This window comes from Bufo bufo, chromosome 1, assembly GCF_905171765.1.
Source record: "Bufo bufo chromosome 1, aBufBuf1.1, whole genome shotgun sequence".
Taxonomy (NCBI): domain Eukaryota; kingdom Metazoa; phylum Chordata; class Amphibia; order Anura; family Bufonidae; genus Bufo; species Bufo bufo.
The window spans coordinates 601782058-601798717 of NC_053389.1; the positions used below are offsets into that span (position 1 = coordinate 601782058).

Consider the following 16660-nt stretch of genomic DNA (forward strand, 5'->3'; position numbering starts at 1 on the left):
AAGAGGTGGAAGGGAATTAAATGTCTGTAAGTTCTGAATTACCGTGGTAGAGTCCAGTAAAAGGCAAAGTCTTTGTAAGGAATAGTCTAAGATTGCGGTGTGCCCGTATCCAGCGGGCTGTCGTGATGTTATTCAACGTCAGATGTTGGATGAAGGACCCAGGACCTGAGTGTGTCACAGTTTTTTTTTTACCCACTCTGAAGCAGGGAGTGGTTATGACACGTACAGGTCCAGCCTTGTGTAATTGTAACAGGGGCAGTCCTTTGCCCCATAGGGAGAAAATCTGGCAGAATCTTTGCTTTGCCCGTTTCTCTGTACCCATAAGTCAAATCAAGAAATAGACTGGAAGACCATACAGTGTGCCTGAGAACAGTTATATCTCAGAGCGGGAATCTCAGATTGACTGGAGGATTTCCTGGAAGGTGTGTTATAATAATCTGAACAATTTCTGAAGAGATTATTCATTTTGTATTTTCCTATCCTATGAAATGAGGGAAATATGGGAAAAAATATGAGATCTATGGAATGGGGTGTGACTGCAAGGTCACCTTTCTCCCTGTATAATCCAGCTGTCTCGATACAGATTTGTCCTTTTCTTTTGAAGATTTCTGACAAGGCTTAAGGTGTGAGGATTCATGGGTTTGAGCCGCTCCGACTACAGAAAGGGAGTTTTTATGAGGTCCTGTCAGGAGAATACCAGATTGATGGGTACCTAACCTGGCATGGGGGCAGGAAGAGTCTTTGGCAAGGAGATGCTAATTGTACCTCTGATCTGTGAGCAGTAACTAAAAGTTAAATTACTTCTCTGTTGAAAAAAGATTTTAACCCTTTGTGTGATTTTAAAAACCGGACGCATTTGCAATTTCTTCGGTAACCGAGATCGCAAAGCGTCACAATGATGTCTAAGATCCACTTGTTTTTTGTAATTTCATTCCAGGCAGGGAAAGTGACAGGTCATTAAGCAATGCGCCGCACAGACCTGTCACTTACCAGTAGGAGGAGCTCCCGGCCGGACGCAGACATCGCAGCTCGCAGGTAAGTATAATGCTGCTACAAATTGCTAAGTAACCATGGCAACCGGGACAGCAGTAGCGTCCTGGTTGCCATGGTTACCGATCGGAGCCCCAGCGATCAAACTGGGACTCCGATCGGTACTCTCCGCTGCCACCAATGATGGGGGGGGGGGGGGGGGGGATTTTAATTAGGAGGGGGAGGGCCCACTGGCCACCAACGAGTTAGCTACAGGGGAGGGAGGGGGGGGGCCCACTGGCCACCGAGTTAACTACAGGGGAGGGAGGGGGGGCCCACTGGCCACCAACGAGTTAACTACAGGGGAGGGAGGGGGGGCCCACTGGCCACCAACGAGTTAACTACAGGGGAGGGAGGGGGGGCCCACTGGCCACCAACGAGTTAACTACAGGGGAGGGAGGGCGGCCCACTGGCCACCAACGAGTTAACTACAGGGGAGGGAGGGCGGCCCACTGGCCACCAACGAGTTAACTACAGGGGAGGGAGGGCGGCCCACTGGCCACCAACAAGTTAACTACAGGGGAGGGAGGGCGGCCCACTGGCCACCAACTAGTTAACTACAGGGGAGGGAGGGGGGCCCACTGGCCACCAATGAGTTAACTACAGGGGAGGGAGGGCTGCTGCCTGGCAGCACCTGCCAGGCAGCAGGGGGCAGTCATGTACACAGTTCTTTTAGTATATTCTAACTAGAAGCGTCCCCATCACCATGGGAACGCCTCTGTGTTAGAATATACTGTCAGATTTGAGTTTCACGATGTAACTCAAATCCGACGGTATATTCTAACATAGAGGCGTTCCCATGGTGATGGGGACGCTTCAAGTTAAAATATACCATCGGATTGGAGAAAACTCCGATCCTATGGTATATTAACTCCTGACTTTACATTGAAAGTCAATGGGGGACGGATCCGTTTGAAATTGCACCATATTGTGTCAACGTCAAACGGATCCGTCCCCATTGACTTGCATTGTAATTCAGGACGGATCCGTTTGGCTCCGCACGGCCAGGCGGACACCAAAACGACTTTTTTTTCATGTCCGTGGATCCTCCAAAAATCAAGGAAGACCCATGGACGAAAAAACGGTCACGGAAAAACGGAACCCGTTTTTGCGGACCGCAAAAGAATACGGTCGTTTGCATGAGGCCTTAAGGGAAGCTTTAACCTCCAATTTTACCAGAGCTTTGATATATATATATATATATATATATATATATATATATATATTTATTTATTTTTTACATAGAGTGAGACTTTTTCATTACAAGGTTGACATATAGGCTTCAGATGGGAAGCAGGCAGCATTCTTTTACAGATAGAACACTCTTTACTGTGTTTTTTTTTTTTAGGAATTCTAGACACCTATAATAAATAGTCTCAGAAATGCAAGAGAAATAAAGGAATTAACTCACATTCTTGGTAACTGTCCCCCACTCCTCAAGCCAAAGTACTGGGCTTGATGGTTGAGAGGGTTCAATGGGGTCGGCGTGTACTGCATCTCCGGTCTCAGAAACCTCAGTAGGAGGAATCCTGCACAGTACTGTGTGGAATAAACTTGGCTGGCTGCTGTCCTCCACTGCCAATTGATATCCACCACGCGAGGCACTCTCCCCTGCCGAAGCATAGCCCAGCACACATGCTTCCCCAATTTGATCCGGCATGGGACCGCGCTGTCAACATCATGACGCCAATCCGAATTTGCTACTGCGCATGCCCACTCCCAGCGCAAGGATGCCGCGGCCATCTTTGATGATCCCCTGTGCTATGATCAAACCGGAGCCACCTGGCACGGCCACGTCGGCTCCTAACATGGGGGGAATCTAGGCGGAGATGTGGAGGAACAGCAGGCTCAACAAGAGGCTCCAAAAAGAGATTTATGCCGCCATAGGAAAGGTCATCCATGGGCTATAGCCTTGACCCTTCACAGCCATCCTTGGAGTGAACTTCTAGAAGAGGTAGGTTCCCCAGGACATCCTATCCAGAGGACAGGAAACCTGAACTGAGGTGTGGTGGGAGTGTGAACTTTTTTTTTTATATCAGGTTTCCTGTCCTGGATGGGAGGTCCATCATGCATGGGTGAGGAGAAAAACAAATTTCTGTACATTAAATTCTTCAAGTACAGGAGAAACACCTAATTAGCACAAATACTATTCATCATTTATTTCATTTTATACATTATCAACATCCTATTTCTTTGGAGCTTTGCACTTTGGATTGCTGTGTTGAGACTCTTACATGAGGCTCCGCAGTTTTTTGTAGCTGGCCTCCCCAAAATTAGCTATTGTTTTATTTGAATAATTAAAACATTTCTGTTGTGAACGTTAGAAGACTATGTATATGAGTGCACATGGCTATCACAGTTATGATGTAAGCCTATGCTCAGAAGGCCATCAATACCTAGTTCAGGAGAACTGAACTATGAGACAGTGGCCCCAGCTGTCTTGACTGATTCTGACCAGGCCAACTTGGGGGATCAGTTATCGAAGCTGCATGACCACGTGTAATGCGGCGTGTGCCAGCCAGGCCCATGCTGCAGACCGCAAATTACTTGAATGGGGTCCACAATCCGCACCACAAAAAAAGTAGCACATGCACTACTTTTTTGCGGTGTGGAGTCATGGACAGAAACCTCACGGAAGCACTCCGTAGTGCTTCCATGGGGTTCCTTGCCTCCGTTCTGCACAGACCTTCCGGATTGCGGACCTATTCAAGTGAATGGGTCCGCATCTGTGATGCAGGGTGTGCACGGCCAGTGCCCATGTATTGCGGACCCGCTGTTTGCGGCCCGCAATACGGCCACTGTTGGGCAACGGCCATGTGCATGAGGCCTAAGACAGGTGTTCCTCTCTCCATGGGTGTCTGGTCACTCTTTTGGAGCCAGAGCAGCATGCTAAGAGCGAAAAGTGCGCTGGTCTCCTGTAGCAAGGCATCCTCAGTTGTCAGGAACAAATGTCACATCTTTTTAAACAGTTGTTAGTTTCATTTATTTGTCTGGATATATTCCTGTTTCCATATATCTAGGCACAACCCAAGAACTGTATGTTTGACACAATGTACAAGAACTGATGTATTCTACAAAAACAGGGAAGTTCAGCCTGAGAATTGTATTATGTACAAAGCATTCATCAATTAAAATGGCCACAGTTACTGAGCAGTTTAAGCTTCTTTTACTCAGAGACATGAAGGAATGTGATGCCCATTAACCCTTTCACTGCAAAAACAGGCTTAAGGAAGTTTTCTTAAGTGTCATGGAAGTAATTTTAGACATAATACTGGCACATGCTGCTTGATCTGTAACAAAACTACTTATGTAATACTATTCAGTGATGGAACCTTTTTAGGTGAGAGGGACTAAGACATAAAGACAGCCAAGGGGCATTGTATAGAAACTTAGGGATTTGGCATTTATCACACTATCTTTCATACATCTAGACAGCTTAATGATATTCAAGCCCTAAACTTAATAGGTATAGATATTTACATTGCACTGAGATGACTTTTCTGCTCCAGCAATAATGGTTATCTAGAAAAATAGTTCACTGGTCAAAATTGGCTTAAGACACAGATGTACAGTATACTAAAGGGGCCCACACACCTTCAAAAGCTGCCAGATGACGCCTATCCCACCTGGAACCCCACCCCATTGACATATACATACGGTTTGGCCAAGAAAGATGCCCCTAGCTGCGACATTTCCTCAGAGAACAAAAGTGATTATTCTCTCAATCAGCATAATCTGTCAGGGGAGGACTGGGGCACACCAGCCAAAAACAGCAGGTTAGTGAACCTTAATCCAAACCCGAATAGTACTCTGAGTGAAAAACTGTTCAAAGACATGGAAAATCAACTGAGAGACAGTCACAGCCATCCCATAGCAATCATTTGTGCACTAACATATTCATGGTGAAATCACTATAAACTGGAGCACAGACAGAACTGGCTTTATGGCTCCATAGTTAAAGTATGTAAAGTCAATCTACAATGATCAGGTCTAATAAAAAATTATTTTAAAAGCCGCGCAACATGTATAAAGCAATAGGTTGTCCTTTGAACTATACAACCAGAAGAGGGGGAGTAGTGGAATATTAAAGGGAGTCTGTCATCTCTAAATTCAGTTTCAAAGTAAGCATACCGCCATGCAGGGTATGTGTCCCAAAACATGACCATACCCTTCTTGTGAAAATCCGGCACAGATTTCTATGGGATGAATATTGCTAACAAAATAATGGAGACATTTATATAGGGATGTACAAATAGCAGCATTGGCAAACATCAGCTTCATGTTCAGGACATTCTTATTGTAGAGTTTGCATGGACATGTGCTTTAATGTGGCCATAACGGTACACCGATAAACAGCAACCAACTCCGTAAGACAGTGTGTAAAATGGAGGAATGAGTCCCACATATCCATACATCATTGCTGACATTCAGTCTCCCATAAGCTCTGACTTATGATCATTGGAACTGGGCATTTGGTGCTAAGTGTATAAACAATGTGTAAATAAATTTTTTAATATGAATTCAGTCCCATCTAATGTGCGGCTTTGACTGTAATGGGTGAGGCAGAGGTGACATTGCTGCACAATAAAGAAAATGCATTCCAGCCACCACCTTAACAAATGCTGTTCTGCAGTGGAAGGGTTAAAAAATAAATCACCACTTCCTCAAGTTATCACATATCTCCAAAGTCTCTTGTTGAGGTGGACATTCTTCTATATACAATAATATACAATAATAATAATTAAGTGGCGTACAATAATCACAGTTAAAATACCATTAGCAAATTTTAACAAATTCTCCTGTTACTCCAAATGGTACAGACTATGAGCACAAGGTGCGCTCCTCTCCTCCAAAGTGCACACAGACCAACCAGCTGCTGAAGCCAATTGGTTCCTTATTTCTTGTGTGGTCCAGAATTCCTTGTGGCTCATTTTCAAACGTTTTGGACTGTGTAAATTTATATTACTCAGGAACATTGTTTTTTACAAGGGTCTTCTCCCTTCTCACTACAGTATATACAATGGAGTGTTAAACAAGCAAAATCCTATGACACTGAAGTAGTAGTAGAATCCTTAGTGGTTTTAACCTGCTCTTCTAAATTCTTCAGCCAGAGCCCATAGTCTGGACATACACCATTGTGGAGCCCACTTACAGCTAAAGAGTATGATAAAATGGCTGTGATGTATGTAAAACAGGACATTCATGTTTAATGTGAACTACGTTGAAGTTTTCATTATGTAATCTCACGGCTTCAACTCTTACTGTTGGATCTGGTTACTTTCCGCATTCACATCTTTCTAGGACTCCTAGGTCCCATTGCCAAGCTCCTCACCTTTATAAAATAATTTAAAATATGACAATTCAACTGAATGACAACTCACAAGTAAGCATTTAAAATACCAAACAGGTGCAAAACCTTCCCAGAGATCAGTTTAGCAGAGCTTCATGAATGACATGAAGCCACCCAGCCACGTAAAAACCTGCCTGCAACTCATGAGGCCGAGTCCACAGCTTCTCTTAAAAACGCCAGATCATAACATTTTATATGTTCAGCGCAGCTTCTGAAGGTCCACAACTAGTTGTTCTCATTTTCATTGGTTCCCAGTGAGCAGCATGTAGTAGGGTTCACAGACCATAACTGCATAATCAACGAGCATTACTAATCAAAGAAGAACAAAAAGCTAAGGTGCTTTAGCTTCCAGAAAAGTCTGGAAAGAAACAGCTTGTTGTGGGTTTAACAGGATTTAGCTGTAGGCTGCCATGTGGTACCCCCATGTTACAGTTTGTTCAGTGGTGCAGTTTTTTTTAACACCATCCCTGAAGTTTCATGCGTCAGACAGGCAGCTCTGGATTCGGTCAATCCACTGCTGAGCCTGTGAAGTGTCTTGGGCACAGAAGTTATATACTCGGCGAGTTGTCTTCAGCTGAAAAGGAGAAAAGTTACAAATAGTATGAAGACTTATCTAGGTTGGAATTTGGATCATTTAAAGTGAATGTCCACCTCTGAACACTACTTAATCAACATACAGTAGGTCCAAAATTCTCTGCGCAGTCAGAATTTATCTTTGCTTCCCTTAACACAGTCTTCGATTTATAGGATAAGATTCTGACTACCCACAGCCCCACTAAAGGGGGCACACTGCTAAAAGCGGTCTAACCTCAAGAATAATTTTTTCTTTGATAAGCTCCCAATAGGGACTGCTGCAGGCAGCCAGAATTTTGCTTTCATAAATCTTTTAGAAACTTATTAAAAAACTTTTCTAAACTAAACTACAGAATTAATTTTTTTCTACTGGATTACTTAGAATGTAATTTGTACACTCCCACTTGGTGGTGTACGGATTAGGCCTCATGCACACGACAGTATTTTTTCACGGTCCGCAAAACGGGGTTCCGTTGGTCCGTGATCCGTGACCGTTTTTTCGTCCGTGGGTCTTCCTTGATTTTTGGAGGATCCACGGACATGAAAAAAAAAGTCGTTTTGGTGTCCGCCTGGCCGTGCAGAGCCAAACAGATCCGTCCTGACTTACAATGCAAGTCAATGGGGACGGATCCATTTGACGTTGACACAATATGGTGCAATTGCAAACGGATCCGTCCCCCATTGACTTTCAATGTAAAGTCAGGAGTTAATATACCATAGGATCTGAGTTTTCTCCAATCCGATGGTATATTTTAACTTGAAGCGTCCCCATCACCATGGGAACGCCTCTATGTTAGAATATACCATCGGATTTGAGTTAGATCGTGAAACTCATATCCGACAGTATATTCTAACACAGAGGCGTTCCCATGGTGATGGGGACGCTTCAAGTTAGAATATCCTACGAACTGTGTACATGACTGCCCCCTGCTGCCTGGCAGCCCCTGATCTCTTACAGGGGGCTGTGATCAGCACAATTAACCCCTCAGGTGCCGCACCTGAAGGGGTTAATTGTGCTCATCATAGCCCCCTGTAAGAGATCAGGGGCTGCCAGGCAGCAGACCCCCCTCCCTCCCCAGTTTGAATATCATTGGTGGCCAGTGTGCGCCCCCCCTCCCTCTATTGTATTATCATTGGTGGCCAGTGTGCGCCCCCACCTCCCTCTATTGTATTATCATTGGTGGCCAGTATGCGCCCCCACCTCTATTGTTTTAATATCATTGGTGGCCAGTGTGCGGCCTCCCCTCCGATCATTGGTGGCAGGGAGCTCCTCCTACTGGTAAGTGACAGGTCTGTGCGGCGCATTGCTTAATGATCTGTCACTTACCAGTAGGAGGAGCTCCCGGCCGGTCACAGACAGCGCAGCAGGTAAGGATGATGCTTCTAATATTGCTAAGTAACCATGTCAACCAGGACTACAGTAGTGTCCTGGTTGCCATGGTTACCGATCAGAGCCCCAGTGATTAAACTGGGACTCCGATATCGGAACTCTCCGCTGACACCAATGATCGGGGGGGGGGGGGGGGGGAAGAGGGGAGGCCGCACACTGGCCACCAATGATATAAAAAAAAATAGAGGGGGGGCGCACACTGGCCACCAATGATATTAAAACAATAGAGGGGGGGCCGGGGGCGCACACTGGCCACCAATGATAATACAATAGAGGGACGGAGGGGGGGCCGCACACTGGCCACCAATGAAATTAATACAATAGAGGGAGGGGGGGTGGGCTGCACTGGCCACCAATGAAATTAAAACTGGGGAGGGAGGGGGGTCTGCCCCCTCCTGCCTGGCAGCCCCTGATCTCTTATAGGGGGCTATGATATGCACAATTAACCCCTCAGGTGCAGCACCTGAGGGGTTAATTGTGCGGATCACAGCCCCCTGTAAGAGATCGGGTGCTGCCAGGCAGCAGTCATGTACACAGTTCGTAGTATATTCTAACTAGAAGCGTCCCAATCACTATGGGAACGCCTCTGTGTTAGAATATACTGTCGGTTCTGAGTTTTCACGAAGTGAAAACTCAGCTCTAAAAAAGCTTTTATGCAGACGGATCTTCGGATCCGTCTGTATGAAAGTAACCTACAGAGCACGGACGCAGATGCCAATCTTGTGTGCATCCGTGTTCTTTCACGGACCCATTGACTTGAATGGGTCCGTGAACCGTTGTCCGTCAAAAAAATAGGACAGGTCATATTTTTTTGACGGACACGGATCACGGATGCGGCTGCAAAACGGTGCATTTTCCGATTTTTCCACGGACCCATTGAAAGTCAACGGGTCTGCGAAAAAAAAATGAAAACGGCACAACGGCCACGGATACACACAACGGTCGTGTGCATGAGGCCTTACACTTCCTCCTGCCCTGTGCATACTTGGTACAGGGTCTCCTGCAACAACGTGCTATGCAGAACTTTTAGCGGGGCGAGTGGGTGCAGGCAGGAACTCTGCATAGTACATCATTGCTCCTGCCAGTGCCCACTCCGCTAAAGCCCCTTGAGCAGAGCTGGTACAAGCAGGTGCAGCAATGTGTGCTCCTGCCAGTACAGCATTCACTGCAGCCTCTATAACTGCAGTACAGTGGAATCTGTATACCACTAACATATCAGAGGTGTACGAGTGCACGGATTCCAAAGAACTACAGACAACTCTTGGTAAAAAAAAAAAAAAAAAAGTATTACAAAAATGATGTGGAATTTTTAATAGTTTTTAATAAACTTGTTCTAAATGTTGGGTATACTTTAACACTATAGTTATGTGAAGAAAGTAAGAGGGAATATAGCACCCTGCACCAGGAGAACTGAACGTTGAATCCAATATACTGTATTAAAAAGAAATACATTTTAGACCTAAAAATGAAACTGTACTAAAAGTGGACATTTACTTAAGTCATGTGAGAGAAAACAAGTCAATACTTACATCAAAAAATGCTCTTTCATCCACATTCTTGGGAGCACCCATTGTTGGTGTACCAGCAGATATGGACTCTACCTCTGCCAGGTCAATCACCCCTTTACATTCAGTGTCAGTACGGCTCTCATAATACCTTAACTAATAAGGAGAAAAATTATTTTAAGTAAAGCAAAGTGCAGCCAAATAAAGTCCTTTGATATGGATATAAACCTGTTACCTGATGCTTAGTCTTGTCCAACACAAACCAGCGAGGTTTCCAGGGTTTCATAAATGCACCTTTCTTAAACAAAATTCCCTCGTATGATCTGAAACAATATAGTAAAATATGTTCACATCACAGCCTAATTTATGACTAAAAAGGTATTAATAAAATCATCCGAAAATAATCTGCATCCACCATATTTGCTAAACCTCAATTCAAGACAAAGATTAAGTCACTGTGGTCATTTTATAAGAAAGTCTGCATGCAACAATTCTACAGTGCTAACCTATAACTGTTCAATATTGGAAACAATTACATCATGGGTTCACTTTTAAAGATCTTTAGATTTTATTGGGACATGTCAGAAGACAGGACTGGTGGTGGTCTGCAAATTGGGACCAACAGAGGAAGGTAAAGGGCTGTGGCCATATGGCTTAATGTAAGATTTTTGCATCTTTAAAGTATGTGTTCACACTGATATTTATGGAGCGACATGCCCCATAATCTGAATATGGAGATTTCTGAACCTCTTAAACCGAGGGTTCACAATATCAGTTAGACTATAACGTACGGTACTTTACATGGTATAGTCCCACTTGTTTCCAAGGAAATGACATCAGAATAAACGTGATACAGAAAAATGGGTGGTCTGGTTAGAAAACCCATTTCAAATATCTTGTAAGGGGCATTCTAAAGTTAATAGGGGAGGGTCTAATTTATAAGGGTTCTCCGGGAATAAAAAATTTTTTTAAAATACTTTCAAATATTATTTTATTATAAATATATTTCCAAATACCTTTCATTAGTTATAGTGACTTGTTATGCCTGAGGAGCAATCATTAGGAGAAATAAAATGGCCGCCGTCCTAATCACACAGGAGGACAAGTAATTTCAGAACACTGAGGTAAAGAGCTGCCTCATCCTCCTCTCTGCTCTGCTTGTCAGGGATTATGATCCTGAATACAGTTTAATATGACCTTCAGCTGAATCTCTGTAGGAATGGAGTTCATGAGGAGACAAAGTACGTAGAGGACGAACAGCACAGACTGTGGTAATGGAGACTGCATACAAAAGCTGCTGCTCATTATACCCCCCCCCCCCCCCCCACCTTCTTCTCTGTACTTCATGTTTCCTCCATTCCTACAGAGATTCAACTGAAGATCATATTAAACTGTATTCAGGATCATAATCCCTGACAAGCAGAGAGGAGGATGAGGCAGCTCTTTAGTTCAGTGTCCTGAAGTACCTTGTCCTGCTGTATGATTAGGACAGGTCAGGTTTTGTGTGTACTAATAGGACAGCAGCTGTTTTATTTTTCCTAATGATAGCTCCGCAGACAAAACGAGACATAACTAATGAAAGGTATTTGGGAATATATTTATAATAAAGTAATATTTAATTATTTTCATTATTCCCGGAGAACCCCTTTAAGAACGTCATCAACCGGCTGATGAGGGCAGCATCTCTGTATTGCATGGCCTCAGCAATAAAAACCCACAAACAGTGCATCAATTTCCTAAAGGGACTGCCTCACATGTAAGAATTACATTTCTCTGTTAGATCCAAAACAATGTTTCAATTTTGAAATAGATTCTGTGTCTCAATATTACTGTGATATGCTTGTTACGGCGCCCCCTGCTGTAGAATTGATTTGATTTTAGAATACCCACTTAACCTAAAAAAAAATTAAAAAAATAAAAGAACACCTAAACAAAAGATGTAGCAGCAATATTGAGACAGAGAAAAATATTTTTAAATAATTAAAAAAAAATGTGTTTTCTGTGATATATGTATGGTATTTTTCATCCTAAGACACTTTTTTCCCCCAAAGTCGGGTGAATACTAATGAGTGCTTCCTTTATGGAAGCACTCATTAGTACAGTAGGACCAGGAAGTGGTGAATTGTGCGCCCTCCGGGCTCTGTATTCACCGCTTCCTAGTCTTCTCCTGCAGGCTCCTCACGCTGTGCTGTGACCTGCAAACAGTGTGAGGATGTCTGCGCTCCGTGACCTCGTGCTGTGCAATGTCGGGTCGCAGCACAGTCCAGTAGGAAGAGCACTGGATGTTAGGAGTGGCGGTAGCGCATCTGGAGCAGGAGAGGCAAGTTTTGTTTTTTTGTCTGAATGGAGGTCATTCACATTGGGGGTCTGATTGGGGGTCATTCACATTGAAGGTCTGAGGTATGGTCTAAATGGGGTCTTTTTCACATGGGGGGTGTCTGATCTGAGGTGTGACTGTGGTTCTTATAAACATTGGGGGTCCGATATGAAGTCTGATTAGGGTCTTATTAACATTGGGGCTGTGATCTATGGTCTAATGAAAAATACATTTCTATTTTTACTTTCCTTCTCTAAAACCTAGGTGCGTTTTATGGGCAGGTGTCTTATTGGGCGAAAAATATGGTAATATTTGAATGAAGTGCATAGGAGCTTAACATTTTCTGCTTGGATGCCCATCACATTAAAGGGAATCTGTCACCAGTTTTATGCTGCTAGGTTCTAACGGCTCGATTGCATGACAAGGAGTCCTATTACTCATAAGCTCCTGGCTCTCCTGCTGCTGATTGATAGTTTTATTTCCTACTGCAATCAGTGGTAAGTGGGCCAGGAGAGCAATGAGCTTCTGAATATCAGGGCTCAACGCGATGCACTGGAGCTGTTCATTACAAGATTTTAGCAATACAGCTGTGGCGACTAAACAACATTACTCAGCATTTTGCTAAGGATTATAGTGTCATTGCTTCTTTTTTCTACCAAATGGTAAAAGTCCCAACTGGTGCTCTCTTCCGACATCTCAATCACATTCAGCTAGGTAAACAAAAATACCTTTTTTGTTACCAACAATTTACAAACATTTAAATTTTAACATTAACATAAAATGTCATGTAACTTGGTAATACAGAGGTGCAGCTAGCTAAAAGTATCCCTAAAGAGAGAAAACATACTAACGGCAGCATAAAGTACAGACAGGTGAGTTGATTTCAGCGGTCTGTCATTTAGAAGTTAAAAGTAAGTGGTTGCCGAGAACCAACATAAAAAACATTGCAGACTAGGCCTGGAAAAAGAGTCAAATCTACATTAGAAGAGTCATGGTTATTCATGAATTATTATATGTCACATTATTTTATGTTGCCCTCAGTGAAGTCAGCATAAAGTTGATGACAGGTTCCCTTTAACAAACTCAAATTCACACTCCAGTGAAAAACGTCGGTTTTATAGAATAGAACCATTGCAGTCTATGGTTCTATTCACAGTTCACACAGCTGTTTCAATGGGCCATGAATAACGGACATCAAAAAATAGGACATGTCCTATTTTGGCCGTTTTCATGGCACAACAGCCCTCATTTAATTGAAGACGGCCATTTTTCACAAAGGCATCATTGAGAAAGTGGGTGTTAATGTAGCATGAATATAGCCTTAGTAAAATAGTGGAGCAAAGGATTTGTAGTTACTCCACTTTTTCAGCAGACTGCTGTGTGAAACTTTGTTAAAAGCAGGGTTATGCTTTAAGATGCTACAGGACTACACAAAGGTGTACTGTTACCGGTTTTCTCTTTCTGCAGTGTTGAACTGATTATATAAGGTACTAGTGCTGTTTCGTGCTCCAAGTTTCCCGGCACCAGTGGGAGTGCTTGTTGTGCTAGGACCACTCTCCAGGCTCAAATTTAGTGTAGACCCTACACCACTCTCCTGCAGGTAAATGCCCAATGATTGCCGCTGCGAGGATACACTTGATGACATCAGCAAAGCACTGGATTTCTGTAGGATAAAGTTAAACTTTAGATGAAAGGAATTTTATTACATACAAGCAGGTAACCAATTGAATAACTTTAGCTTAAGTCTCTATTATAACAAGCACAAAATAAACTGCATCATATACCCCTAAAGATGACACTTTAATTTGCAGATAAGAGGGGAAAAAAAGAAAAAAAATCATAGTACAGACTCACCCGACTCTCATGGCGGACCTCTGTCCTGTGGACAGCCTTTACTTTATCCCATGATTCCTTCCATCTTTCAGGAACAGGTCGCAAATCCATCTCTAGATTTTGTAACTCCTATGAAAGTAATGGTAATATTTTTTTCCTTGGTCTGCTGCACTGATACCATGACCAAAAGACACATATATAAGGAAACACAAAGGGGGAGATTTATCAAACTGGTGTAAAGTAGAACTGGCTTAGTTGCCCATAGCAACCAATCAGATTCCTGCTTTCGTTTTCCAAAGGAGCTGTCAAAAATAAAGGGTGGAATTCTACTTTAGACCAGTTTGATAAATCTCCTCCAAAGTGAATAAAGAAAATGTACAGCATTATGGTTAACCACTGCATTACCAAACAATTTTCCATTTTTGTTTTTCACTCCCTGCCTTTTACTGAACTGTAACTTTTATTTTTTCACTCACATAGCCACATGAGCGCTTGTCTTTTTGCAGGATAAGACTATCTTCACACTAGCGTTTTGGCTTTCCGTTTGCGAGATTCGTTCAGGGCTCCAAAACGGATCAGTTTGCATTCTAATGCATTCTGAATAGAAAAGGATCCGCTCAGAATGCGTCAGTTTGCATCAGTTCAGTCTCCATTCCGCTTTGGAGACTGACACCAAAACGCTGCCGTGGGTGGCATTGTCATATACAGTCTTGTGAAAAAATTAGGACACCCTTTGAAAGCATGTGGTTTTTTGTAACATTTTTAATAAATGGTTATTTCATCTCCGTTTCAACAATACAGAGAGATTAAAGTAATCCGACTAAACAAAGAAAACGGAAGAAAAGTCTTTTCAAGATCTTCTGTAAATGTCATTCTACAAAAATGCCTATTCTAACTGAGGAAAAAGATAGGACACCCTTGCCCCTAATAGCGAGCGTTACCTCCTTTGGCTGAAATAACTGCAGTGAGACGGTTCTTGTAGCCATCTACCAGTCTTCGACATCGGTCTGAGGAAATTTTACCCCACTCCTCAATGCAGAACTTTTTCAGCTGTGAGATGTTTGAGGGGTTTCTTGCACGTACAGCCCTTTTCAAGTCACCCCACAGCATCTCAATGGGATTCAAATCTGGACTTTGACTTGGCCATTCCAGGACTCTCCATTTCTTCTTTTTCAGCCAATCTTTGGTTGATTTACTAGTATGTTTTGGGTCATTGTCATGTTGCATGGTCCAGTTCCGCTTCAGCTTTAATTTTCTAACTGATGGTCTCACATGTTCTTCAAGCACCTTCTGATACACAGTAGAATTCATCGTGGATTCTATGATGGTGAGCTGACCAGGTCCTGCTGCAGCAAAGCAGCCCCAAACCATGACACTTCCACCTCCATGCTTCACAGTTGGTATGAGGTTCTTTTCTTGGAATGCTGTGTTTGGTTTACGCCAAACATGTCCTCTGCTGTTGTGTCTAAATAATTCAATTTTGGACTCATCTGTCCAAAGAACATTATTCCAGAAGTCCTGGTCTTTGTCAACTTTATCGCTGGCAAATGTCAGTCTGGCCTCGATGTTTCTCTTGGAAAGCAAAGGTTTCCTCCTTGCACACCTCCCATGCAAGTTAAACTTGTACAGTCTCTTTCTGATTGTAGAGGCATGTACTTCTACATCAACAGTAGCCAGAGCCTGCTGTAGTTCTCGAGATGACACTTTAGGGTTTTTGGATACCTCTTTTAGCATCTTGCGGTCTGCTCTTGGGGTGAACTTGCTGGGGCGACCAGTCCTGGGCATGTTGGCAGTTGTTTTGAAAGCCCTCCACTTGTAGACTATCTTCCGGACAGTGGAATGGCTGATTTCAAAATCTTTTGAGATCTTTTTAAATCCCTTCCCAGACTCATAGGCTGCTACAATCTTTTTTCTGAAGTCCTCTGACAGCTCTTTTGCTCTCACCATGGTGCTCACTCTCACTTCAACAGTCAGGAGCACACCAAACTAAATGTCTGAGGTTTAAATAGGGCAAGCCTCATTCAACATGCAGAGTAACGATCTACTAATTATGTGCACCTGGTGTGATATACCTGTGTGAGATCTGAGCCAATTTAAGAGGGAATACATGTGAGGGTGTCCTATCTTTTTCCTCAGTTAGAATAGGCATTTTTGTAGAATGACATTTACAGAAGATCTTGAAAAGACTTTTCTTCAGTTTTCTTTGTTTAGTTGGATTACTTTAATCTCTCTGTATTGTTGAAACGGAGATGAAATAACCATTTATTAAAAATGTTACAAAAAACCACATGCTTTCAAAGGGTGTCCTAATTTTTTCACATGACTGTAGCAGGGTTGCCGTTTGACTCCTGGGTCTTGCCACCTACTAGGGCAGTGCCACGTTGTCACCGCACGGTGCTGCGCTTAATTCTCAGAGTGTGTCCCACTCTGAGGGGCGGCCTTGACGTGGTGAGTGGGCTTATGCCATTTGATCAAAATGTACACTAATGTTCTGTTTTTCTCCCCCTGATATATTGCAGCGTTTTGGTGTCCGTCTGATGAAACTGAGCCAAATGGATCCGTCTTGGTACACAATGTAAGCCAATGAGGACGGATCCGTTTTCACTGACACAATCTGGGCACAATAGAAAACGCTTCCGTCCTCCACTGACTTTCAATGGTGT

General features: G+C 43.2%; 1 protein-coding gene across 8 annotated transcripts in view; it reads right to left on the reverse strand.

The window, feature by feature from the left end:
* Positions 1-3987: 3987 nt before the first annotated feature.
* SBF1 (SET binding factor 1) overlaps positions 3988-16660 on the reverse strand; it is a 122194-nt gene continuing 109521 nt past the window's right edge. For all 8 annotated transcript variants that reach the window (XM_040413554.1, XM_040413552.1, XM_040413548.1 and 5 more), the window contains 5 exons: positions 14019-14126; positions 13613-13827; positions 10083-10170; positions 9872-10003; positions 3988-6953 (listed from right to left, as the gene is read on the reverse strand). In XM_040413554.1, the coding sequence (XP_040269488.1) occupies positions 6855-6953; positions 9872-10003; positions 10083-10170; positions 13613-13827; positions 14019-14126 (642 nt within the window). In that variant the 3' untranslated portion in view covers positions 3988-6854. The remainder of the gene's footprint in view (positions 6954-9871; positions 10004-10082; positions 10171-13612; positions 13828-14018; positions 14127-16660) is intronic.